The sequence below is a fragment of the Brienomyrus brachyistius genome, chromosome 7 (assembly GCF_023856365.1).
Source record: "Brienomyrus brachyistius isolate T26 chromosome 7, BBRACH_0.4, whole genome shotgun sequence".
In the NCBI taxonomy this organism is placed as follows: Eukaryota; Metazoa; Chordata; class Actinopteri; order Osteoglossiformes; family Mormyridae; genus Brienomyrus; species Brienomyrus brachyistius.
Window position 1 is genome coordinate 31457646 of NC_064539.1, and position 27826 is coordinate 31485471.

At 43.7% G+C, this 27826-nt stretch overlaps 3 protein-coding genes across 11 annotated transcripts; 2 read left to right on the forward strand and 1 right to left on the reverse strand.

Annotated features, from left to right (window-relative positions):
* Positions 1 to 6724: 6724 nt before the first annotated feature.
* On the forward strand, positions 6725 to 8361 carry LOC125746325 (G-protein coupled receptor family C group 5 member B-like). Its single transcript, XM_049020202.1, has 2 exons — positions 6725 to 8082; positions 8176 to 8361. The coding sequence occupies exons 1-2, from the start codon at positions 7080 to 7082 to the stop codon at positions 8277 to 8279; spliced, it is 1107 nt and encodes a 368-aa protein (XP_048876159.1). The 5' UTR covers positions 6725 to 7079; the 3' UTR covers positions 8280 to 8361.
* Positions 8362 to 9742: 1381 nt separating this feature from the next.
* Positions 9743 to 16880, forward strand: LOC125746308 (zinc finger protein 883-like). 3 transcript variants are annotated; one of them, XM_049020151.1, is made up of 8 exons: positions 9743 to 9870; positions 11353 to 11480; positions 11743 to 11857; positions 11983 to 12114; positions 13004 to 13275; positions 13491 to 13558; positions 13682 to 13872; positions 13960 to 16880. In XM_049020151.1, the coding sequence occupies exons 2-8, from the start codon at positions 11376 to 11378 to the stop codon at positions 15450 to 15452; spliced, it is 2376 nt and encodes a 791-aa protein (XP_048876108.1). In that variant the 5' UTR covers positions 9743 to 9870; positions 11353 to 11375; the 3' UTR covers positions 15453 to 16880. The 3 variants fall into 3 exon arrangements, with proteins under 3 accessions (XP_048876108.1, XP_048876109.1, XP_048876110.1); XM_049020152.1 differs by having other exon boundaries at positions 9757 to 9870; positions 11353 to 11496; XM_049020153.1 differs by lacking the exons at positions 9743 to 9870; positions 11353 to 11480; positions 11743 to 11857; positions 11983 to 12114 and having other exon boundaries at positions 13176 to 13304.
* A 1275-nt stretch (positions 16881 to 18155) lies between these two features.
* LOC125746305 (zinc finger protein 883-like) lies at positions 18156 to 24301 on the reverse strand. Of its 7 annotated transcripts, none has more exons than XM_049020141.1 (8): positions 24183 to 24301; positions 22640 to 22767; positions 22260 to 22377; positions 22006 to 22137; positions 20827 to 21098; positions 20544 to 20611; positions 20230 to 20420; positions 18156 to 20142 (listed from the first exon to the last, which is right to left on the reverse strand). In XM_049020141.1, the coding sequence occupies exons 2-8, from the start codon at positions 22742 to 22744 to the stop codon at positions 18713 to 18715; spliced, it is 2316 nt and encodes a 771-aa protein (XP_048876098.1). In that variant the 5' UTR covers positions 22745 to 22767; positions 24183 to 24301; the 3' UTR covers positions 18156 to 18712. The 7 variants fall into 7 exon arrangements, with proteins under 7 accessions (XP_048876098.1, XP_048876100.1, XP_048876097.1 ...); XM_049020143.1 differs by having other exon boundaries at positions 22624 to 22767; positions 24183 to 24269; XM_049020140.1 differs by lacking the exon at positions 24183 to 24301 and adding an exon at positions 23875 to 24172 and having other exon boundaries at positions 22263 to 22377.
* Positions 24302 to 27826: the final 3525 nt, after the last annotated feature.

Below are 27826 nucleotides of genomic sequence, written 5' to 3' on the forward strand. Positions count from 1 at the left end.
CCGGAAGCTATGGGCACGAGGCAGGGAACAACCCAGGATGGGGGGCCAGGCACACACCAGTCACTTACACATGCACTCCTACGGGCAATTTAGTAACTCCAATCAACTTCAGCATGTCTTTGGACTGTGGGGGCAAACAGGAGATGACATGGGGAGAACATGCAAACTTCACTACACCACCATGCCGCCCCCCAACTCCCGACCGAGAGTGCAAAATAGCACACACATAAAAATAAAAGGAATTATAAGTAAAATAAACTTTTACTTTAATAATTTATACAGCACACAAGGATTAAATATAAAAATAAAAACAATAGCACAGAAAAATCCAACAATACTATTGGACGAAATGGCCACGGAAATGTACTGGAGAATGGTGAGCTGGAGACTAGAGATGAAAACCCTGAGAAATAGGAGTAAAAGCAAACACTTTCCTCAGTAATTTATTTGATGAACTGTTTTTTCCTAGCAAAGCCCTTTTATGCATTCAAGTCTCTGTCATGGTATGTGCATAATGTTTGGAACAATCGTTATGTTTTCCTTAAAAAGCCACATGAATATGAAAGGGGGGAAACGTTATGGTCATATGGTTGTAATGAACTCAAGGTATGCAAGGCTGTATTTCAGCTTACCAGATACAAGTGCGTGACTGATTATACATTACATTACATTAAAAAAGCACACGAGCACCGTAATCTCATATGATCAGCAGTAAAACAGTAATCGCCATGGCCATTAAAGTACTTTGTGAAGAATACAGAGCTAATGGCAGCGAACGAGATGAACACGCGCTACTCCGATTTCTGTCTAAACACTTTCCATTAATATTTAGCATCGCCTCAGAGAAACTTAAGTTAAACAGACATTATTCAGCAGTAGCATAACCTACATAGAAAGACATAACTTCCATTAAGCAATCATTCCTAAACGGTGCAAGGTTATGTAAAACTCAAACATTGGCAGAGGGTGTAGTATTCCCATATATGCAGTAAAGCAAACAAGAACTGAAAAATTACTTTTGAAACACTGCACATTGCCGATTACAGCGTGGCAGACAGGGGAAAATCCGTCATATAGAATAAGCAAAAAAAAAGCAGGGGGCACTATAGTGGACTTCCGGCAGTCAGTGGACATGCTGCGAATTTGCCTTTTACAGGTTGGGGCAGAAAGCTCGTTAATATTCATAAGGAAACCTCTTCCTGATTGGCCAGTGAATACCTTAGATCATGGAAAGGTCATTAATATTAATTTTCTGACTAGTTCAGGTGAGGTACAGTACGTAGCGTTGGGCTACTTCATTAAACGCTTCATTACCTCGCTGCCACAGCCCCCTCCCTTCTCTGTCGCGTCTGCACAGCACTCGCTCGCTCGACAGGAAGAATTTTGACACTTTGGAGGCGGGAACAGTGGCTAATGGCTTCGCTTCTTTGATTGTTTTTTTTTTTTTTAATATTGACTACGATTGGCTATTTGCTTTGGTAGAAGATGAAGATAATTGACCAATGTATGTGGGATTCACACTGTCATGAAGTCTTACACTGAGTTCACATCTTTTAGAGATTCTGTTTTCATATTCCACGTTAAGGATTGGAATCGTGTGTGTCTTAATTAAAGCAGAGCTTGAAATTCAATGCGGTATAGCTGGTATCTCGTGCAATATTATTTATTCACAGTCTGCTATCATAATTTGGAAATTTCCCGCTTCGTCTTACCGTATATAAAAGGCCAATGTACGGTAAATTGCATTGTGAATAACATTTCTTAATACAACATCACAAAGCCAATTTAATAAATTCAAATCCTGGGAAGAGCGCTCCTCAGATATTAGTTCTCGGGTTAGTGTTAGCAGACTATAGGCGAAACCACTTTAAGTGCTATCTGTTAATGTTTTATTAAATTAGCATTAGAATTGAGAGGTTTTTAATATCTTTTGTCCTTGTAGCTGCTAAATACGCTCATTATTAAAGCCATAAAGTTGTCTGCCTGCTACATTGGAATCTCCACTGAGTAAGTGTTTTTGATGGATTTTATTTAACTTTATTTGACTCTGGTCCTTAGATCTAATGTCATACTTCTTCACTTATATTGTTTGTGAAAAGGTTTACCACGATCAAACAGAGCAGCCACTACATCATCATACATGAACAAGCACCTCACAAAACATTTCATTTTCATAATTAAAACCTTTGAATGGTAGGCCTAGTGTGTGGATCAGAGACAAGATCTTGACACCTCATTAACTATAATTTGTTCTGTGAACAGCTCAGATACCACCTTCTCGAAAGTCTTCTGCATAAAATAGAAATCGGATTCAGTGCGACTCCACTAAATTTGTATTACCTGGAGTTCCTTTGTCATCAGGAGCTGTATCTTCTGCAGGCCCTGTCTAATCACATTGAAGTACCTCCTGCTATCACCCTGGCTTTGCAAAAGCTCTTTGACCTTGTGAGGGAACGTCCAGCCCCATGTGTTACACAGGAAGTCACTGCCACTGATGGACGACCCAAGATTTTGATTGAAGAACAACGTTTGAAAGAAATGCTCCATACTCAACTTCCTGTGCCTTGCATAGCCACACTGATGGGTGTTTCAAGAAGAAGAATCTTAAGAAGAATGAAAGAGTATGAGCTGTGTGTTAGGGACACATATAATTCCATCAGTGATGAGGAACTTGACAATTTGGTTTCTTCTGTCAAGAATGATCTACCAAATGCAGGCTACAGGATGGTCAGAGGGAGGCTGCAGTCAATGGGCTACAGGGTTCGGTGGAGAAGAGTTGCAGCCTCCATGCATAGGGTTGATTCCATGGGCATCATATCAAGGTTGTCAAGTCTTGGCTGTGTTGTACGCAGAATGTACTCTGTACCAGGGCCCTTGTCTCTGGTACACGTGGACACAAACCACAAGTTGATCTGGTTTGTATTAACATCAAATTTATTTGAAGTTTGTTCATCTACAACCCTGGGTGGATTGGTGTGAAGTGGTGGTGGGGCTTTGGAGAAGATTTCCTGCCAATCAACACTGGCAACTTATATCTATGTGTCATGGAGGTCTCGGGACTCACAGATATTCAGAGACATGTGGATAGTTTAACAGTGTTTTTCAGCAGGAAATAGTTATTACTACAAAATGCACACCCCCCCCCAGAAACTGGATCTGGCTATAGTGGGAAAATCTTTTTTTTATTATTTGTGAGAACTTGAAAGCCCTTAAATTGCTTTCTTCATCTTGGCCAGGGACTGCATTTGAAAAGCAGCCACTTGACTAAAATTGGCACATTTTCAGAAATGCCAGCAACAATACTGATAATGAACACCCCTCTAACTGACTCTCAGTTGGTTTAGAAAAAAGACTTTTAAGAGAAAAGAAAGCCTTCCTTTGGTTTTGCATTTTTCTCTTTTTTGTTAGCTGTGCACAACATATCAGAAGAATACATTACAATTAAATTAGTTAAGAAATAACAGATTGCTTATATACAATATTAAGGTGATAACAACAACCCTCACTGTCTCTAGGTGCTGGTTCAGACAGGGCATTCTGCAGCAGGGACACCACCCGTCGTGCAGCATCCTGCAAATCTCCCTATCACAACAGCCCACGTAACAGAATAACATTAATGTATGATTCAGTAGGGCTAGTCCAGGTCTGGAAAGTAGTTGGACCACATTTTCAAACCAAGAAATTTAGCTGGTACCTACTTTTGGCCACGAGATGGCAGCAAGAAAATTTAAAAATTATTTTCCCACGGTCTACTACCAGGTTGTGGTTTTCTTGCCCATTTTAGATATTAATTATTCATTAAAATAGTTTGACTTGGTACAATGTTTGTTTAATGCAAACAATTACCACACAAAGCTGCTAGTACACCGTGGGAAAATAATTTTAAAATTTTCTTGCTGCCATCTCGTGGTCAAAATTAGGTACTGCAATTTCGGGAAGAAATCATTTAATTGTTTTCAAACTGCAGTATTTAAATTTTGCCACAAGACGGCAGTATAAATAGCGAAAAAACAATATTTTACTAAACAAAAACAGTTTTTTTACGCAATAAAGCAATTTTAATATTGTTTCACTTTCCAAAAAAGTTTTCATCAATAATTACCATATAAAGCGGCCACAGGACCGTGGGAAAATCATCAATTTAATGTTAAAATTGCAATTATGGGGAAAAATGATAATCTGAATATTCTCATATGGCCAGCAAAAGGTAGTAAAATTAACAACTATTTTCCTTGTACTGGTTTGTAATTCTGCTGAGGCCCCATGGGATTAATAATTTGCCCCATCTTGCTCTCCATAAAGGCAAGAACAAGCTTGGGGGTCAGTGAAGAGACTGCTACCTTGAGGCCCCCAGGGTTTTCAGGTCTTGTTCAAAAGATGCATGTGCTAGCAAACAGTGGGAGCTGAGGAAGAAGCAGTGGTGAAATACTTTATTGTACAGTAAGTTTCTTTTTATACAATGAAACAGCATACAGGGGGCAGCATGGTGGTGCAGTGGTTAGCACTGTTGCCTCACACCTCTGGGACCCGGGTTCGAGTCTCCACCTGGGTCACATGTGTGCGGAGTTTGCATGTTCTCCCCATGTCGTCGTGGCGTTTCCTCCGGGTACTCCGGTTTCCCCCCACAGTCCAAAAACATCCTGAGGCTAATTGGAGTTGCTAAATTGCCCGTAGGTGTGCATTTGTCAGTGAATGGTGTGTGAGTGTGCCCTGCGATGGGCTGGCCCCCCATCCTGGGTTGTTCCCTGCCTCGTGCCCATTGCTTCCGGGATAGGCTCCGGACCCCCCCGACTCAGTAGGATAAGCGGTTTGGACAATGGATGGAAGGATGGATGGAAATAGCATACAGATTAAGCACCTGTACTGCGCTATCTGCTTATAGTAGCTGTCCATTGTATATACATCACTGTATGCATACTGTATTAAGAGCTAGATAAGGACAGTGGGTCATTATATGGCTTGCAGTCCTGCTCATTTTCCTGCACCCGTTACACTAAGTGATACCCCCACTAATGTCCTCTTTCATCCACTTTCGGGCATCTCTTGATCAGTGTATATTATTTACTATGGACCTTGGACATACATGCGATTGGACACACACACACACACACACACTTACACTAATTACATAATCAACCGTCTGTGCAAGCAGGTAAACATTTACCATCTATGTAAGTATTGCACATTGCATAGAGAGTGTCCAATCTATATTAAAGATGACTTGAAAGAAGTCAGACTTCAGTAAAGACTGTAAATTGGCAGCCATAACATAAGCCGTAAATAATTACCAAATGAGTCATCCCCTTTCGGAAACATTTATTGATATTCTTTCATAACACACAGACATGAGTTTTTTTTTCAACTGTCAGCATCCGATCCAAATGGGATTCCCATTTCCTTTCTGTGGGATCCAACAGAACACGGTCTGACCATCAGTCAACATGCCTTCAACCGTGCAGGACAGGACCCAGTCCAGGCCAAACCTCACGGTGCTGGTGTTGATAAAAAAATGTAAGGAACATGCAGCTGCAACTCACACACAAACACAGCCCACAGCATCCAGAAAAAGGTCAGGCCTTTTTCTTCTTCAGCTGACTCCGCCCAGGTGGAGCTGACTCCACCCTCGCACTATGCCTTTGGACTGGCCCTGCAGCTTGGCCCATTTCCTGTTTCCCAATGCAAGTCATAAGATTCACCCGTAAATGATATTTTGAATCGGAACGATATTTATGACTATTGTTTAGATTAAATATATAACTGTTTAATGATTGAATATAACTTGATATTGTTGATTGTGTTGTTTAGTTTGAGGTTCTAGTTTCTGTCTTTATCCACTTTCGTTTCAGTAGGCAGCTGGTTCATCCCAGGATCAGGGTCTCTCTGCTCTTCATCAAACCCACACCCCCAGTTTGGGAGCACCCTCTCCCTCTCCTCCCCCCACGGCTGTGACTGTTACTCCTCCATGAGGAGTGACCGCTCCGCACCCTATCCCAGCCCCTATACCCACAGGAGTGCATCACCCAGTGAGCAGCCGCCCAGCCTGTCCCCTCACACAAGCGCACACTGAAATCATGGTCCTAAGCTCTCTGTGTGGGTCACCACGATAGTACAGCACACCGACGATTACCCTCTGACTGAATCAGAATCAGCTTTATTTGGCCAAGTATGTTCACACATATTGGGAATATTCAGACATTTAATCAAAATAATTAAGAGATGACATAAACATACAGTTCTGTTGATATGCGACGTATATAACCTCTGCATTCACAGCACTGCTTCAGTTATCGATTGAAAAGCAAATTTCCAAAACTCACTCAGTCCGATAACCTAAAGTAATAAGTCATAATCCTCTTCATACGTTGCAGTAATGGGAATGAAAAATGCAGTCCCTGGCCAAGATGAAGAAAGCCATTAAGTCGGGTTAAAACAAAGTTCATAAAGACTATATGATAATATTAAGCACTGACATAACAAACAACGTTTTTACATGCAAAATATACAGGAAATATACACTGCAACAGGCTAGGATAGATAAATAACCAAATACACTAGCAAGCCTGACCACTTTAGACCCCAGATTAGAAACTGTTGGTGAATGAGCATATATTTTTTCCAAGTTTTGTTCAGCGAACGCGAGCGCGTAGAGAGCATGGATTTTCTGCTCGCGAGCGCATACGCGCGCGACTGTTGGCACTAATTTAAAGCCATACTACCCCCCCCCCACCCCCCTTCGTTATCTAAAAAACGGTCACTCACCGCTCACTACAATACAATAACTTTCGTTACGCCTTGGGCGGCTATGGCGATTTATTTATTTTAGCAACACTTTGAGATTCAGAATGAATAAACTGTAAATATCAGAGGACGAATAAATCACAATTTATCATAACACTGCGGCATAATATTTAATAATAATTCATTTATCATTCAACTTTACGCTTGCCACGCGTTTTGCACACGTCGTATTTGAAAGTTCTAGAACTTTCGGTGATTACGTGATAAAAATTGCCTATTTAAACGAAAATCACGGGTGAACTCGGCATTGCGTTTTGAGCACTTCAGCGTCTCTCGCACTAATGGCTTTCCCGAACTTTCTCGTGTTTCTTCTGGCTGGCTTAAGCTTCTTTGGGGATAAAGCTGCTCCTGCAGGCTGCAGCTCCGTCTTCCTGAGGCCCTTCACCGCCCTTTGTGATTTGGGCATTGGGTGGGGCGTGGCGATACTAACGGCAGTGGGAGGGACAGCCGTGGCCTCGCTAATCCTGGTCCTGCTGCTGACCTGCCGCTTGTCGGGGGTTGTAGAAGGCGAAAAGCGTAGCAGGGTCACGGCGCTGCTGCTGATGCTGACCTCCATCTTCGGGCTCTGTGGCCTCAGCCTTCTACACCTCATTGAGGGAGATCGGTATACATGCATCGCCCAGTATATCCTCTTGGCGGTGCTGTTCTTCTCATGCCTTGCATGCCTGCTGACACAGGGCATGAGGCTGATCCAGCTGCCTGAGCGATCTCACAGCTGTAGCATCAGAGCCCTGTGGGTACTGACTGTGGTCTTGGCCGTGGGGCAAATATTTGCAGCTATCCAATGGGTAGCTGTAATGATGGTGAACCAGGGCCAGCTGACCTGTCGGTCCCAGCCGCTAGACATGATCAGGCCACTCATGTTTGTGGTGGTCCTGCTCTGTGCGGCACTTTCGGGCGTGGCATGGAGCCGCTGCAGGAAGCAGCGGCACTGGAAATGTGCAGCTGTGTTACTGTTTGCCACATGGCTCATGTCTGTCCTGCTGTGGACCACCAGGATCGCATTCTATGTGCATGCAAATGCAGCGCTTGGTCTGTCCTCCAAGTGGGACAGCTTTGAGCACGCAATGGTGCTCCTGGTGCAGGCGTGGCTGCTGCTAGTCCTGTATGCCATCCCTGAGGCCCATATCTGCCTGAACCTGCCCCCTGAGCCCACGCTGCTAGAAAGAATCAGCACCTTGTGGGCCCCGACACAACTGAACCTGGACAGCTTTAGTGAGGACACTTCCTTGTCCTCCTGGCAGTCTGGGGAAACTGAAGACTCAGGGTTTGATGGCAGCTCAGGTACAGTACTTTATTTTTTACCACTTTGACCTACTCTTTGTGTGTTTGAGAGAGAGCATAGCCCTCACTGTTTCTTGCCCCCCTCCCATTCAGCTCGGTGCAGCATCTTTCGACCAGGGCCCAGGGCTCCCTTAAGCAGCAACACTGACCAGTCCATCAGGATCACAATTATAGACGAGGAAGCAGGGAGTGCTTAATATAATGTATATAATGTATATAAGTTGAATTTCAAGATTTAATGTACTGTATATATGTATATAATAAAAATGTATAATGAAATACTTATGCTCTTGTTCTCTTTCTACCTTTTATATAAAAGGTGTACATGAATAGAAATGAACAGAAATAAATAAGATAGCCTGTATAATATGAAAAAGCCGCACATTATTCATCCAGTGCACCAGTAATTACAAAAATACGTAGAATAAATACTGTATTGTAGTTGCAATAAAAACCATGCAGTAAAACATATTTCCAAACATGGTCTCATACAGTCCTACAATGGGGACAGCATGGTGGCACTGCTGCCTGACAGTGAGAAGGTCCTGGGTTCGGTCCCCGGGCCGGGTGTAGGACCTGTCTGTGTGGAGTTTGCATGCTCTCCCCGTGTTTGTGTGGGTTTCCACCAGGAGCTCCGGTTTCCTCCCACAATCTAAAAGTTTACACGATAGGTTGAGTGTCGACTCTAATTTGGCCCCGTAATTGTGTGCATGTGACATATGTTAGTGTGTGTGCCCTGCGGTGTGTTGGCGCCCGCCGCCCAGGGTTGGTTCCTGTCTGTGCCCATTGTTCCTGGTATAGGCTCCGGTCCCCTCCGTAACCCCAGTTAGGATTAAGTGGATACAGTGATGGATGGATGGATGGATGGACAGGCCTACAATAAGGTGTGTGATGCTACAAAAAACACATGACCTCATTAGGCCAATCGGGTACTTGATGTACGGCGGTGCTGACTTTCCAGCAATCTCACTGCTTGGGGAAGGAATTGTTCCTCAGACGTGTGATGCATGATTTAATACACTTGTAACATTTGCTGGATGGGAAACCCTAACCCTAATCACAAGACAGTGGAACTGCACATGCGCAGCGCAGAAAGACTCGATAGCGCATGTGCATTTCCACCTTTTTACCATTTAGGTCAGGGACGTTACATGGTGAGGTGTACGCATGCGTGAAATGGTGCACATGCGTCCTGCAAGTCAAGTAACAGCAACGGGTTTTCTGGTTTTATTGGAGACTTTTGGAGACTCATCCTTTTCTCACACTGCCATTGACAGTTTTATTTTCAGTTGTCCTTTTTTGGTCCGTTTAGGTTGTTTATGTAGATTTTATACAAAAAAAATTTTATGGTTAAAAATGTTAACTGTTCACTTGTTTACTGTGACTTGTACACTTAAGCAAACTTGAAAATAGTGACTCCGCAAGAGTTTCTGGGGGTCACTTTTGCCGGTCCCAAGCCCGGATAAAGGAGAAGGGATGGAATTGTGATATAAAAAACGTATTTAGAGTGTTTTTAATCACATTTTGTATCTCCCACTACATAATTATTCCTCTCTCCTACAGCGTCCATTAGAATTACATGCACATCATACAAATGAGGCGATGGCGTCATTTAGCGACTTTTTGGACAGCCAATAGCGACTTTTGGGACAGCCAATAGCGACTTTCCTTGTTTAAGAGTTGGCAACAGTGGATTTAGGCTACATTTATGTTTAATCAGGACTGTAACCTACTTCGGAACATACTGATCAGTAAAATAACTTTCCAGTTACTTACATTAGCGGCACGGTAAGATGATTTTTGTGGTTTCATAGTTCTAAGTGCTAATTAATTAGCTTTGCGTTTTCCCGAAAGTCCGTCAGTTATAGATACGTTTCTAATGTATTTTACATATTTCATTACATATTACTCGTAGGAACGTGGGCTTGATGGAGGTCACAGGAAGTAATGAGCTTTGGGCATAAATTCTTCAGACGAGGCAAAGCAGCTAGGAAAGAGAAATTATTACTGGCAAGGGTAGTAACTGCGGTGGCTTTTCAGTGTTCGTGCTCCTGCCCTGTGAAGCGTGAGGCAGCATCATTTCCCCTGTCCCCAGGTATCCCCGTTTTGCCTAGGATTGCGTACTAGACCGTCCTGCAACGCAGATTTCAGTGCCACTTATAATATTCGCCCTCTGGTGCTCAGGAGTGAGGAGCATCGCCGCCCCTCGCGTGCCGTCGTTACACTCGCCCTGATGTCCGCAGACGCCTGCCGTTAACTAGTAGCTACCTCTATTAAACACGGTTATGCCTATAACTTAACTGACCGATATATGCCTGTATTTCACTCAAAATCATCCAACACTAGGTAAATGTATTATCTGTTTTGTATTTGTATATATCTACACAGCCATTGAGTACAGACATCGGGTCACTTTTCTGGGTTCATGATTCAGTGTAGAGGCTCTTCCCACGGTATATCATCACAATTTACTACGAAACTTATAGCAAAATTAATGATTTATGATAATTTGTTTGCAAAAAAGTGTCGCTAGCGACCAGACAATTATAAAGTTGCCCATTTTAATTCTTGAGTGTGTAAACCGCGCTCAAACAAAAACATCCTTTCCCCCCATTATTTAATCTCCACGAGTCACAATTACTTAGAATATCACTGAAACAAAGTAAAAAACAGAGCTTTTGTCAGATTGACCTGATTTGTTTTACCGTTATTACCCCCATTACCACTCTGTTGCGGAGCACGCGAAGTCCCGAAAAAAATGCTTTTTTACATCTTGTGCGCCCAAGAAATTAACCAAGCTTTAACGCAATGGTCGCCAACCCTGTCCTGAAGATATACTTGTAATAATTCCACTGTACAGTAAGTGACCATTTCATGTTGTGCACTATCCCACAATGAACTGCGTAAAGCACAATATACTTGACTTGTGTGAGTCTTATTTAATTTGAGGTATTAGCCTATTTATTTATTCCAGTGCACACTGAATGTACTTATTGTAATTGGTCATAATTATATATGGAGATACATAAACTGAAAATCCATGGGGTCTACATTGTCCCCCACAGGCAACTGCTCAAAGCACAGTTTACTGTTTGTCTCTGTCTCCTGTTGTTCTGGAGTTATTAGAACAGTTATGTACTTTGTGCTATGAATGGTCACTCAGGGTGCCTGACTGTATGTGAATGTGATGTGCACACGCCAAAATCGCAACGCAAGGGATGTGCCAGAGTTTCCATTAACTGTAAATGCTATACCAACATCTCGTTGCAGCTGAAATAGCCAATTTTCACAGCATGAACCAGAAACCTTCCCAGCAGGGTGTCAGTGAGGTCAAAAAAGAGGAGCAGGAATACCTGATATCTGAGGGTGGGGGATCTACGAGCGACACCCCCCACAAGGTGAAATGGAGTGCCAGTAGGTCTATTCAACATTGTCATTTGTCCTCTCTAAAGTCGTTTAGTTTTTCAGTGTTAATCTCAAAAGCAACCAACTGTAGGGAACACCGGTGAAGGATGTAAATGAAAGCAGTAAAACCTCCCAAAAGAATAATTTTTGTTTGCTTTCTGTTGTTCTAATATACAGGCTATTCTTTTTGCTTTTTAATACTATGAAATGAATGGCTCATTTTGCCTTGTCATTCTTTTCTGATGAAACATGAAGGATGCAGAGTTGCAGGGTGTGACTGAGGAGAAGCTGACTGGTTCTCTTCTGTTGAGAAACATGGATGGGAGTCATAGTAGGAGATGCAAGCTGAGTGTGAAACCTCCAAACCCAGGTGGTTCCAACTACCGACATGTACAACCAAAACTGCATTTGCTTTGGTAGATTTAGTGGTTATACAGTTTGTGCTTCTGGTTCCCATTTCAAACCACCAGTGTTGTGTTACTCTGTGCACTTCAGGTATATCAGAGAGCTTGCAGTGTGGGCAGCAGACTGTGAACGTGACCGGCTGCAGACGTGGTCGTAATCTGCGCAGCACACCGAAGATACTCTACACTGAGGGAGAGGAGCCCAGAGATGATGATTACCTGTGTGAGTGGTTCATGGCTGAAGGATGTACCACATTATAACAAACCCACGTGGTGTTCTCTCTCGGTTGTGGTCATCATAATGCGCTTTCCCTCCAAGGTTCCTTGTCTATCCTGACCACTTTCACATGTTGCTTCATGTGACCTTCATGCTAAGTAGGAATGGGAGATTGAAAAGGTTCATAGGATAAACTTCACACGTCAGTTCACAAATGACAAAGCTGCACCACCACCCCAAAAGAATGGAGGATGATGTACTCCTTGTTTTAGTTATTTATTACTTCGTTAGGGGTGGGGGATCGATTCCATGGTCCAAAAATACGGGGGGGAAATTGTGTCCTGTACTGCTTCAAAATGGGACGGGTAGCAACTCCAGTTAGAAGACATCTCAAAACACCAGCCCATGATACGGTTTATTATGGTCTGCTCCACCTTCAGTCTATGCTTTTAAATCTAACCAGCAGATCGATCTTTCATTTCCCACAAAATAATGATGTAACATTATTCCACTAATCTTAAAAAACTTATTCATTAATGCTTTTAATGTCACCGAAATACAAAATTAATTCTATCTGCTCGATTTTTGTTCCACTACTAATTCTTTTCCAAATATTTTTGTGTAACTTAGAAGTTAGAGTGGGGGATTGCAGTCAGCCATCTGGTAAGTTTATCAGTATAAACTCCACTGCAGTAGATACTAGTTGAATGAAGTACCTACCCCAGAGCAGGAGCTAAACACGGTTCAGGAATTACAGTCAGGTTGAGGTCCGGCGGTGGAACACAACGGAAGTTCCTGGTTCCTTAAAAATGTTCCTATGATGGGAAAGTGACTCTGTTACTGTGTATTACTCTGTTACTGTGTATAATCCTTGTTCCTGTTTTTTCTCCATCAGATTGTGAGGATTGCCAGTCCTCCTTCACTGAGCAGTGTGAGGTCCATGGACCTCCTGTCTTCATCTCTGACTCTCCTGCAGTCATGGGGATCCCTGGCAGGGCCCTCCTTACCCTACCCCCTGGTTTAGAGGTTCAGACATCCAGCATCCCTGGAGCAGGCCAAGGGGTGTTCAGCCAGGGGCAGACTGTGCCCAGAGGAGTGCATTACGGTCCCTATGAAGGAGAAGTCATGGACAAAGAGCAAGCCATTGACAGCGGCTACTCCTGGGTGGTGAGACTTAGCATGCATCAGTGAGGAAGGTGTATATATAACCTACTGAGTAATTCACGTTGTCTTATTACTTTACAGCCTTGAGAACACAGGTCGCATTAGCCTTTTGTACATCTGAAGGAATATAGTCAGGCATCTGACTGATCAATTGAAAGTTCTGTAATGGCATAACTTAAGTGGGGTGATGTCTATAACTCACAGGCCTGTGGTTTCAGGTTTATAAGGGCAAACAGTGTGAGACATACATTGACGCCAGGAGAGAAACACACTCCAACTGGATGAGGTGAGATGACAGCATTACTGAGCGTCTGTCCGTGTTGCAGTAATACATACATACATATGGTATGTATTCTGGTCATGTCTGCCTCTCTATCTGATGCACACACTCATTCTGGCTGTGTGTCAGGTATGTGAACTGTGCCCGTGATGAGGAGGAGCAGAACCTGGTGGCCTTCCAGCACAAAGGGAACATCTTATATCGCTGCTGCAAGCCCATTGCCCCCGGGCAGGAGCTCCTGGTGTGGTATGGGGAAGATTATGCCAAGGACCTGGGCATGACCTTTGACTGCTTGTGGAGTAACAAGTGCTCTTCAGAAGGTATCTGTGTTTCACATGCTTTTTTCTTATTTCTGTTAACCCTGTCCCATCTCAGTACTGACTGACTTGTCTCTATCTTGTCCCCAGCAATGAGAGCGGTGGAATCCTCTCAAGGATTCCCATGTGCTCAGTGTCCCTTCTCCTTCACAGCGGAGGTTTACCTGCAGAGACACATCAAACGGTCTCACCCTAAAGAGTATGTCAGACAGCTGACGGCTGGATCTCTCAACACAAGCCAGCATTTCACAACTTCTGCTGACACCAATGTTGTTCAGCCCAGTACCAACACACTCGGTACCCTGGAAATAGCCGGTTCAGACACTTCTACAGCACGACAGGAATGCCAGACAGAAAAGACACTCAATATAAAGAGCATTCGTAAAATACACCAGCGGATTCACTCAGGGGAGAGGCCCTACCAGTGCTCACAGTGTGGGTTGAGCTTCAGTCGATTAGGATCCCTAAAGAGACACCAACGGATTCACACAGGGGAGAGGCCCTACCAGTGCTCTCCATGTGGGAAGAGCTTCACTCAATTAGGATCCCTAAAGATACACCAACGGATTCACACAGGGGAGAGGCCCTACCAGTGCACTCAGTGTGGGAAAAGCTTCAGTCAGGTGGGGGCCCTAAAGAAACATCTAAGGATTCACACAGGAGAGAAGCCCTATCATTGCTCACAGTGTGGGAATAGTTTCACTGAATTACGATCCCTAAAGAGACACCAATGGATTCACACAGGGGAGAGGCCCTATCAGTGCCCCCAATGTGGGAAGAGCTTTAGTCATGCAGGACACCTAAATACACACCAACGGATACACACAGGGGAGAGGCCCTACCAGTGCTCCCAGTGTGGGAAGACTTTCAATCAGTTAGGATCCCTAAAGATACACCAGCAGATTCACACGGGGGAGGGGCCCTATCAGTGTCCCCAATGTGGGAAGAGCTTCAGTCATTTAGGATCCCTAAAGATACACCAACGGATTCACACAGGGGAGAGGCCCTACCAGTGCACTCAGTGTGGGAAGAGCTTTAGTCATATTGGAGACCTAAAGATACACCAGCGGATTCACACAGGGGAGAGGCCCTACCAGTGCTCTCCATGTGGGAAGAGCTTCACTCAATTAGGATCCCTAAAGATACACCAACGGATTCACACAGGGGAGAGACCCTACCAGTGCTCACAGTGTAGGAAGAGCTTTAGTCATGTAGGAGACCTAAAGACACATCAGCGGATTCACACAGGAGAAAGGCCTTACCAGTGCTCCCAATGTGGGAAGAGCTTCAGTCAGTTAGGAAACCTAAAGATACACCAGCGGATTCACACAGGGGAAAAGCCCTACCAGTGCTCCCAGTGTGAGAAGAGCTTCAGTCAGTCAGGACACCTGAAAACACACCAGCGGATTCACACAGGAGAGAGGCCCTACCAGTGCTTACAGTGTGGGAAGTGCTTCACTGAATTAGGATCCCTAAAGATACACCAGTGGATTCACACAGGGGAAAAGTCCTACCAGTGCTCCCAGTGTGGGAAGAGCTTCAGTAATTTAGGAACCCTAAAGGGACACCAGCAGACTCACTGAGTTTAGTTCTTTAACACAGTCAATCAAATAAGTGTATATTCTTGAATTCTTTAGAAAGTATTTTTGCTTTTAAGTTGTGGGTGTGGATTTTAGATTTTGTTTGTCACGTAGATTTAGAAAGAGAATGTTTTATAGTATAGAATATTTTGACGGTAGTTTTTAGCTACACAACACTGAATTAGAAACTCTTGCAAAATTCCATTGAATACTAATGAAACTGAAATAAGTCATTCAATAAGCTTTTTAATTGGAATATCGATTGGAAGTGATACCAGTTTATGTTGGGGTCAACAGATCCAGTCTGGGAAACCTTGAAAGCTGCAGTTGCTGTAATAAGTGATTTTCATGATGCTGGAATTTTACAAGACTGAAGTGGCAAATAATACTTCAACTGCCTGCCATGTTAGAATTACAGCTAAACATCAGCTCATGTAATGAACACCTAAAAAGCTGAGCTACAAATAAACATGTTTAACACCACTAACAATAAATGCTTACTGCATGTTTCATTTCGTGAACAGCAAGGAAGCGGCCAGGGCTCCAAGAACTTGCTAGAACTGCGTTTTATCATCAACGGAACATAGCCAAGCTTCTTAAGATGCTCTCACTTCATGATGCAGAAAAATTAATACATGCCTTTGTAACTTCCAGACTGGATTACTGCAATACCCTCCTTTCTGGTTGCCTGTCTGGATCCTTACATAAACTTCAGCTGGTACAGAATGCAGCAGCCAGAGTTCTCACAAACACTAAAATATTTGATCACATTACACCGGTCTTATCCTTCCTTCACTGGCTTCCAGTTAAGTCTTGGATTGACTATAAAATACTGCTATTAACCTATAAAGCACTGAATGGCCTTGCACCAGAATACATGTATGACCCACTGCCTTACTTCTGGTTGCCTGGCGATTGGATGGAGAGTCGGCATCGGCTTGTCATCACCTCCCTGCTCCCCGGTTGTGTCTCAAATCTTATGATTTGGACAATGTGACTTGGCACTTAGCCATCTCTCCGACTTGACACTCCCTGCCGGCCCCTGGAGGATGGGCTCCTCCTTTGAGTCTGGTGCCTCCCAAGGTTTCTTCCTTCTAGGGAGTTTTTCCTTGCCACTGTCGCCTATGGCTTACTCACTGGGGGCTTTGGGTGGGGATGCTGCAAAGCGCATTGAGACAATGTAATGTTATGTTAACGCACTATGCAAGAAATTTGTTTGTTGTTAGTGCAAATCCCAGTGGATTCTAGTGGACAACTTGCGCTATCTATATAGGTTGTGTGTTTGGTACTGCATGTCTGCCTTGTATTTTAAAAATTGGTTTTCATCCACCTAACTCTGGAAAGCACATTTGTTTATGTACATTATATTACTGAAGAATTATGTTTGAATATATCAATATTATGCTAATAAACAAGCCCTGTTTTCCATAATATTTAACTATAATTGTTCAAAATACAGCTTCAGAAGCAATTAAATTGCGGTAATCCCATATGCTGACTGCATAGGACGCACTGGTGAGTTTGTACTTGTCCATGGTGATGACTGGCAGGGCACAATGTTCTCCGCCATCACAGTGGTCTTTTTCAGACTGATGGTCAGACAGAAGTCCTTGCAGGCCTGACCAAACCCATCCATCAGACTCTGGAGGTCCTGCTGTAAGTGGGTTCCGACTGCTACATCAGCAAACAATAGGTCTCTGATGATGGACTCAAGCACTTTGGTCTTGGCTTGAATATTTTGGGCACATAATGAGAAGACAGGAGTCACTGTAGAATGCACTATTTTTGGGAAAGGTTGAAGGCAAAAGGAAGAGGGGACTGCAGAAGATGAGATGGATAGACAGTATAGTGGAAGCACTTAACATGAATTTTGAGAGGTGATGGAGGACAGGGTGGCCTGGCAAGCTGTGGTCCATGGAGTCGCGAAGAGTCGGACACGACCGCGTGACTAAACGTTTTGGGGAGGTTATGTGAAGAAAGTCATTTTTGTTACCTCACTATGGTACCGCCCACACATCAACCTCATGAACTTGAAGCTCTGTCCACCTGTCAAAATCAAATAGTTTGAGAAAAGCATAATCTGTATTCTCCCTGGAGAAGCAATTGATATACATTTGTTCCTTACCATACCTCTGAGATTCTTTTTGCTTAGTGCCCTTTGATGACCCTGCCCACTGCGATGCCCTTGACAGTAGCCTGCGGGAGCTGCAGGTATGTGTGTGCCACCAGTGGAAGCCGATGGCCTTTTAATCCTGTCCTCACCGTGCCCTCATCACCACCCAGATGTGTGCAAAGCTGCCATGGTGATCAACAGGCCTCTTTCAGAGCAGGAGGACGACATCAGCGAGCTTCTCGACGTATGAGGTGATCGCTGTCACGCACCTGTTTCTTACTTTCCATTTGCCCTGTTCTCTAGCTATGAGTGAAGACGAGCAGCTCGCTAGTCCTAGTTGGTTGGTTGATACTGGTGTACCTGTACTGTGGGGTTCAGTGTGTGTGTGAGACACTGCCTCTCTCCTCACAGCTCTTTGAACGGGATCTGCAGCAGCTGCAGAAACAGCCAGTAGCCCTGGAGTATGAAGGAGTCTCACAGCTGCTGGAGGGAACTGGGAAGGTTCTGGGTGGTTTTTTTTCCTTGGAGTGAGAAGATGTAAATGGACAAGGTGCAGAGCCCCGCATTCTCTCTTGTATGAATTTACAAATAAAAACTTTGTTTTCTTTTAATAATGGTTTTTCCATCAAATTAATGTATATTACAACAATTTAATTCCTTTTCAAGTTATATTTTGGTTTAACCATGTTATTGAACTACTCCATTAAAAATACATGTACATTAATCAGACATCACCTTTGAAGTGTTTTTTACAGGAAAAACAAAACTTGTTTACAGGTTTATTATTGGTATATTCAGACATAATTATTTGCTCATTTGTATATAAACTAATATGCTCACCAAGGAGAGGTGGATGAGAAGTGATTATATGAGCTGACAAGCAGCTCTGATTCTAACATGGTAGCCAGTTGAAGCATTATTTACCATTTCACTATTGTAAAATTCCAGCATAGTTAAGATCACTCATTACAGCCAGCGGCAGCTTTCAAGGTTTCCCAAACTGGATCTGTTGACGCCAGCATAAACTGGTATCACTTCTAACAGATATCCCAGTTTAAAAGCTTATGAAAATTACTTATGAGTTTCATTAATATTCAATGTGATTTCTCAACTATTTCTAATCCAGCGTTTTATAGGTGAATACACTGCACTACTGCGTGACCCCACTCTCTCCCATATGAATCCGCTGGTGCCCCTTTAGGGATCCTAATACACTGAAGCTGTTCCCACACTGGGAGCACTGGTAAGGCCGCTCCTCTGTGTGAACCCGCTGGTGTTTCTTTAGATTTGCTAATCGACGGAAGCTCATCCCACACTGGGAGCACAAGTAAGGCCGCTCCCCTGTGTGAATCCGCTGGTGTGTCTTTAGGTTTTCTAGTCGGCTAAAGTTCTTCCCACAATGGGAACACAGATAAGGCCTCTCCCCTGTGTGAGTCAACTGGTGTGTCTTTAGGGGTCTTAAATGCATGAAGTTCTTCCCACACTGGGAGCAATGATAGGGTTTTTCCTCTGTGTGAATCCTCTGGTGTTTCTTTAGGTCTCCTAAATGACTAAAGCTCTTCCCACACTGGGAACACTGGTAAGGCCTCTCCCCTGTGTGAATTCGCTGGTGTGTCTTTAGGCCTCCTAATTCACTGAAGCTGTGCCCACACAGAGAACATTTGTAGGGTCGCTCTCCTGTGTGAATCCGCTGGTGTGTCTTTAGGTTTACTAATTGACTGAAGCTCTTCCCACACTGGGTGCACTGGTAGGGCCTCTCCCCTGTGTGAATTCGTTGATGTTTCTTTAGGGATGCACACTCATTGAAGCTCTTCCCACACTGGGAGCACTGGTAAGGTTTTTCCCCCGTATGAATCCGTTGGTGTCTTTTTAGGGTTCCTAGTTTACTGAAGCTCTTCCCACACTGTGAGCACTGGTAGGGCCTCTGCCCTGTGTGAATACGCTGGTGTGTCTTTAGGTTAACTAACTGACTAAAACTCTTCTTACACTGGGTGCACTGGTAGGGCTTCTCCCCTGTGTGAATTTGCTTGTGTCTCTTTAGGTGTCCAACATGACCAAAGCTCTTCCCACACTGAGAGCACTTGTAGGGTCGCTCTCCTGCATGAATCCGCTGGTGTCTCTTTAGGTTTACTGACTGACTGAAGCTCTTCCCACACTGGGAACAGTGGTAGGGCCTTTCCCCTGTATGAATCCGCTGGTGTATTTTTAGGTGTCCTAGTCGAATAAAGGTCTTCCCACACTGGGAGCACTGGTGGGGCCTCTGCCCTGTGTGAGTTTGTTGGTGTATTTCATGACTGCACTGTATATCAATCCTTTTAGTCTGGGATTCCTGTTGTGCTATTGAAGCGTCTAAACCTGCTTCTTCCAGGGTACTGAGTGTGGTTGTACTGGGCTGAGCAGTACTGGGGCCAGCAGAAGTTGTGAAATGCTGGCTTGTGTTGAGAGATCCAGCCGTCAGCTGTCTGACATACTCTTTAGGGTGAGACCGTTTGATGTGTCTCTGCAGGTAAACCTCCGCTGTGAAGGAGAAGGGACACTGAGCACATGGGAATCCTTGAGAGGATTCCACCGCTCTCATTGCTGGGGACAAGATAGAGACAAGTCAGTCAGTACTGAGATGGGACAGGGTTAACAGAAATAAGAAAAAAGCACGTGAAACACAGATACCTTCTGAAGAGCACTTGTTACTCCACAAGCAGTCAAAGGTCATGCCCAGGTCCTTGGCATAATCTTCCCCATACCACACCAGGAGCTCCTGCCCGGGGGCAATGGGCTTGCAGCAGCGATATAAGATGTTCCCTTTGTGCTGGAAGGCCACCAGGTTCTGCTCCTCCTCATCACGGGCACAGTTCACATACCTGACACACAGCCAGAATGAGTGTGTGCATCAGATAGAGAGGCAGACATGACCAGAATACATACCATATGTATGTATGTATTACTGCAACACGGACAGACGCTCAGTAATGCTGTCATCTCACCTCATCCAGTTGGAGTGTGTTTCTCTCCTGGCGTCAATGTATGTCTCACACTGTTTGCCCTTATAAACCTGAAACCACAGGCCTGTGAGTTATAGACATCACCCCACTTAAGTTATGCCATTACAGAACTTTCAATTGATCAGTCAGATGCCTGACTATATTCCTTCAGATGTACAAAAGGCTAATGCGACCTGTGTTCTCAAGGCTGTAAAGTAATAAGACAACGTGAATTACTCATTAGGTTATATATACACCTTCCTCACTGATGCATGCTAAGTCTCACCACCCAGGAGTAGCCGCTGTCAATGGCCTGCTCTTTGTCCATGACTTCTCCTTCATAGGGACCGTAATGCACTCCTCTGGGCACAGTCTGCCCCTGGCTGAACACCCCTTGGCCTGCTCCAGGGATGCTGGATGTCTGAACCTCTAAACCAGGGGGTAGGGTAAGGAGGGCCCTGCCAGGGATCCCCATGACTGCAGGAGAGTCAGAGATGAAGACAGGAGGTCCATGGACCTCACACTGCTCAGTGAAGGAGGACTGGCAATCCTCACAATCTGATGGAGAAAAAACAGGAACAAGGATTATACACAGTAACAGAGTAATACACAGTAACAGAGTAATACACAGTAACAGAGTCACTTTCCCATCATAGGAACATTTTTAAGGAACCAGGAACTTCCGTTGTGTTCCACCGCCGGACCTCAACCTGACTGTAATTCCTGAACCGTGTTTAGCTCCTGCTCTGGGGTAGGTACTTCATTCAACTAGTATCTACTGCAGTGGAGTTTATACTGATAAACTTACCAGATGGCTGACCGCAATCCCCCACTCTAACTTCTAAGTTACACAAAAATATTTGGAAAAGAATTAGTAGTGGAACAAAAATCGAGCAGATAGAATTAATTTTGTATTTCGGTGACATTAAAAGCATTAATGAATAAGTTTTTTAAGATTAGTGGAATAATGTTACATCATTATTTTGTGGGAAATGAAAGATCGATCTGCTGGTTAGATTTAAAAGCATAGACTGAAGGTGGAGCAGACCATAATAAACCGTATCATGGGCTGGTGTTTTGAGATGTCTTCTAACTGGAGTTGCTACCCGTCCCATTTTGAAGCAGTACAGGACACAATTTCCCCCCCGTATTTTTGGACCATGGAATCGATCCCCCACCCCTAACGAAGTAATAAATAACTAAAACAAGGACTACATCATCCTCCATTCTTTTGGGGTGGTGGTGCAGCTTTGTCATTTGTGAACTGACGTGTGAAGTTTATCCTATGAACCTTTTCAATCTCCCATTCCTACTTAGCATGAAGGTCACATGAAGCAACATGTGAAAGTGGTCAGGATAGACAAGGAACCTTGGAGGGAAAGCGCATTATGATGACCACAACCGAGAGAGAACACCACGTGGGTTTGTTATAATGTGGTACATCCTTCAGCCATGAACCACTCACACAGGTAATCATCATCTCTGGGCTCCTCTCCCTCAGTGTAGAGTATCTTCGGTGTGCTGCGCAGATTACGACCACGTCTGCAGCCGGTCACGTTCACAGTCTGCTGCCCACACTGCAAGCTCTCTGATATACCTGAAGTGCACAGAGTAACACAACACTGGTGGTTTGAAATGGGAACCAGAAGCACAAACTTTATAACCACTAAATCTACCAAAGCAAATGCAGTTTTGGTTGTACATGTCGGTAGTTGGAACCACCTGGGTTTGGAGGTTTCACACTCAGCTTGCATCTCCTACTATGACTCCCATCCATGTTTCTCAACAGAAGAGAACCAGTCAGCTTCTCCTCAGTCACACCCTGCAACTCTGCATCCTTCATGTTTCATCAGAAAAGAATGACAAGGCAAAATGAGCCATTCATTTCATAGTATTAAAAAGCAAAAAGAATAGCCTGTATATTAGAACAACAGAAAGCAAACAAAAATTATTCTTTTGGGAGGTTTTACTGCTTTCATTTACATCCTTCACCGGTGTTCCCTACAGTTGGTTGCTTTTGAGATTAACACTGAAAAACTAAACGACTTTAGAGAGGACAAATGACAATGGTGAATAGACCTACTGGCACTCCATTTCACCTTGTGGGGGGTGTCGCTCGTAGATCCCCCACCCTCAGATATCAGGTATTCCTGCTCCTCTTTTTTGACCTCACTGACACCCTGCTGGGAAGGTTTCTGGTTCATGCTGTGAAAATTGGCTATTTCAGCTGCAACGAGATGTTGGTATAGCATTTACAGTTAATGGAAACTCTGGCACATCCCTTGCGTTGCGATTTTGGCGTGTGCACATCACATTCACATACAGTCAGGCACCCTGAGTGACCATTCATAGCACAAAGTACATAACTGTTCTAATAACTCCAGAACAACAGGAGACAGAGACAAACAGTAAACTGTGCTTTGAGCAGTTGCCTGTGGGGGACAATGTAGACCCCATGGATTTTCAGTTTATGTATCTCCATATATAATTATGACCAATTACAATAAGTACATTCAGTGTGCACTGGAATAAATAAATAGGCTAATACCTCAAATTAAATAAGACTCACATACGTCAAGTATATTGAGCTTTACGCAGTTCATTGTGGGATAGTGCACAACATGAAATGGTCACTTACTGTACAGTGGAATTATTACAAGTATATCTTCAGGACAGGGTTGGCGACCATTGCGTTAAAGCTTGGTTAATTTCTTGGGCGCACAAGATGTAAAAATGCATTTTTTTCGGGACTTCGCGTGCTCCGCAACAGAGTGGTAATGGGGGTAATAACGGTAAAACAAATCAGGTCAATCTGACAAAAGCTGTGTTTTTTACTTTGTTTCAGTGATATTCTAAGTAATTGTGACTCGTGGAGATTAAATAATGGGGGGAAAGGATGTTTTTGTTTGAGCGCGGTTTACACACTCAAGAATTAAAATGGGCAACTTTATAATTGTCTGGTCGCTAGCGACACTTTTTTTGCAAACAAATTATCATAAATCATTAATTTTGCTATAAGTTTCGTAGTAAATTGTGATGACATACAGTGGGAAGAGCCTCTACACTGAATCATGAACCCCGAAAAGCGACCCGATGTCTGTACTCAATGGCTGTGTAGATATATACAAATACAAAACAGATAATACATTTACCTAGTGTTGGATGATTTTGAGTGAAATACAGGCATATATCGGTCAGTTAAGTTATAGGCATAATCGTGTTTAATAGAGGTAGCTACTAGCCTGAGCACCAGATGGCGAATATTATAATAAGTAGCACTGAAATCTGCGTCGCAGGACGGTCTAGTACGCAATCCTAGGCGAAACGGGGATACCTGGGGACAGGGGACATGATGCTGCCTCACGCTTCACAGGGCAGGGGCACGAACACTGAAAAGCCACCGCAGTTACTACCCTTGCCAGTAATAATTTCTCTTTCCTAGCTGCTTTGCCTCGTCTGAGGAACTCATGCCCAAAGCCCATTACTTCCTGTGACCTCCATCAAGCCCACGTTCCTACGAGTAATATGTAATGAAATATGTAAAATACATTAGAAAGATATCTATAACTGACGGACTTTCCGCAAACTTCAAAACTAACAAAATTAGCACTTAGAACTATGAAACCACCAAAAACATCTTACCGTGCCGCTATTGTAACTGGAAAGTTATTTTATGTAACAGTATGTTCCCGAGTATCTTTCCCGAGTCCAGATTAAACCCAAATGTATCCTAAACCGCCGCCCACTTCTGTTACCCGATTTGCAGGACGCATGTGCACCGTTTCACGCATGCGTACACCTCACCACGTAAGGTTCCTGACCGGCGTCTGCACCGCGCACGCTGTTTTCATGTGGTGTGGTGTCGCGTCCTTCTGCTAAGATTCATCGTACACGTAGATTCAATTTCTGAGTTATGTTATGCTCCTTGTGTCTATTCGTGTGTTTTGGTGGATGTGTCCCCTTTTGTCTGCTGTGCAGCAAGGACGGCCCGGCCACACAGGAATTGCTCTTATTCTGGTTCTCTCTTTACTCCAGCTGGCGCAAAAATCAGTAACACACAGTCACACACACACAATATTTTCCTTTTCTGACAAGAATCTTTAATAATAATTATTATTATCTTCTTATTACTGTGATACTATCATCTTTTTCTACACATTCTAGTATTGAACCAAATCCTATCATGCTGTGGTAATATTAGGCCATGAGCCATTAAATCTGACACCCAGGCCTATGTACTATTTTCTATAAAGCACTCAACAATAAAACTATTCTCTTCCACATTTTATTCGCAGACAGTAATTGGAGTGCAATTTTGTATCTACAAAAACCTCCTATCAACATGCAGGCATTTTTTTTACTTTTATAAATTTGATCATATAGGCCTACTTTCCATATTCTACAATTGGCTAAATATTACATATGAATGCTATTAACCGACAAAGGATAACAAAAGCATTTATTTCACACATTTGCGGTACATCACAAAGCTGAGATTAGGCAACAATAATTAGCGAAATACACATTTAATTAACAGTCTAGCTGGCACAAAAAACAGCAACACACAGTCACAATAGTGTATTATGCGACTGCAAGTTTCAGATCTGTGTAGCATATAGTGCAGAATGATTATATCTTTACTAACCTAAAACAGGTAGAAGAAGGTTTATTACAATTTAGGGTAATTTCGTGTCAGATCAGATTTTGCACTGTTACATATTTTAGGGTTTTTAAAGTTACCGAAATTTTAATTCACAATACCATAACTCTATTTTGATTTTACAGTATTTAAATTCTTCGTCTAACCGTACTGTGCTGTTGAACAGTGAACTCAAGAGCGCAGCTGTGCAACTGGACACTGCATGCGACCCGACTCCATACCGCAGCTGTGAATCTGGTCAGCACGCGACCTGACTCGAAAGCACAGCTGTACAACAGATAGCGAAGGGCAGCTGGATAGAGGGTGACTATCTTGGTGAGGCTTTTGGATTTTTTAACCTGCCTTACAGATCCACACACAACTGTACAATAGCCTTGTCTACTCAAGTGTCTTTGTTGTGTGACATACGTTACACTTAAGTCAGCGATCGTCAGTGATGTTCAGTCACCCCTTATTCATTGCGACTTTCCGCATAGCGGTTTTGATTTACTGCGAGGTCGACAGTTTTGTGAAAGCCGTAGGTGACACACAAAAAGTATAGTAGCATGAAATACCTGTAGAGTACTGGTTTGGAGGACGCCAGTTGTGTTTACGGCAGCCTCTCACTGATATATCACAGTGATCTTGTAATGACCTTTCTATCTTGAATTTCGCCTACCTTTTCTCTTCGCTCCTCGAGTTTTGCTCGCCAGGTGCGACATTTTTCCAGAACGCGTGGGGTCTGCGCCCCAAGCCCCCGCAATGTATAAGGGTAAACTGTACATGACTGCTTGCGTCCGTTGTCAGATCATAAACCTGTTTTTACCGATGTGCTTATGCACATCTGAATTCCATTAAACTTTAAACCACTTCTCCAGTACAGGGTCAGATGGTCTGGGTCACATGATTGTCCCCAGCAGTGTAGGACACACGCACTACACGAACGCTGCAGATGCCACTCTGCCCATCTACATGTCTCTACATGGCAGGACACACAAGAGGTTTACCATACAAACTCCAGGAATACAGATAGTGTGACGTAATGCATTTAATGCATGATTGTAAACATAAAGGTATATTAACAGGGGCTGGTAAGTCACAATGGCTCAGTATGTAGCACACTCCTTGAACCTCCAAGGTTGGAGGTCAAAGCTCACCTGTATGGTTCTCCCCAAGTCACATGGATTTGCTCCTGCACTAGTGCACTTACATTAATTATCATAAATTGCCCATAGTACATGCACCCTACACAGTACCTGCATCCCGTCCAAGTTCTGCCCCACACTGCCCCTTCCCGGATGAACAGAAAACAGCAAAAAGATCTCAGTGGCTCACTCTGGAATGCGGACTAGCAGATAAAAGAAGTGTCAAATCAGGCCGGGAGTCAGGAAACCTAGAAGTGAACACGGAGTTAATAAATTTGAACATTGCTTAAGATCACTCAGGCGCAAACATGCCTCCACGTCAGTGAAGACAAATTCCACGATGAGCCGCTAGATGGCGCTGTGGTCACAGCACACCAGGGGTCCCGAGCTGTGTCGAGCTCTTCGAGGATTTTGTGTCCTTCACGTTGCTTCCAGACACCAGAGACATACATGTTAAGTGAGCCGGTAGCAGTGAAGTGCCTTTAGTGTACTGTTGTTTTGGATTAGGGATTAGGGTTAGGAGTGCGAGTGGGCACCAGGCTAAGCACATACAGCAGGTCTGCAAAAGGGGCGGATCTTGTAAAGTTATTTTTGTTTTTCAGCATTAAAAGCTTAATTTGTAATTACACAGTTAATTATCCTGCCTTCAGAGTATGTAAATGTGACTCTACCACATTAAAATGGAGAGCCGGGTTCAAAGGTCACACTCATTCTCAGGTCTGAGTTGTGAAGAATTTCACAAACGGGAAAGGGTAGTGTGACACCTTAGGCCATTTGCACCAGGTCGGAGCCCCTGATGTGGATCACGCCAAGGACCTGAGCATCGACTTTCACTCCTTGTGGTGTAACAAGTATTGTTCAGGTGTGTTTTTGTAGTGCATTACCTGCACTCGTGACTCACTTGCTGTCTTTCATTGGTTATATTTCTGCAAAATGTTTATTGAGAGAAGGAAAGTAAGACCATTTTCTCAGACATCTGTGTGAAGGTTTACTGCTTCACCTAAAGAAAATAGTTATTGCTTTCCTCTCTGAAGAGTTCACATTTGTATGAATGCGAAATGAGCAGCGTGCCCAGCTCCAGTAACACAGCAGATGCAGACTGGTCAAAACAAACACCAGAATGATCTTTTAATGGGACGTTATGACCGGTAGGTACAGGAAACAGGTGTAGGGATGTACTGGAAAACATGCAGTGGCGGCACTAGGAATCCACACCAAGATCAGGGCCACCTACAGTGAACAGGCATCTGCAGGCTGCACTGCCATCATCTCGCAGACTGAGATGGATAAACATGGATGCGCACATCTTCCCTAAATTAGGAAAAATCCCATTCAAACATCCTTATTCCTACCTAGAGGAGCCCCCTCTCACATCAACTGTAGAATCAGCAGAGCAAGCGGGATTAGCGGCGGAGGAAAAGCTGGTGAAGTGCGTTTGAATGACTCTCTCAAACACTCTCAAGGCATAAGAAGGGCCCAACACGAGTACACGAACACATGGG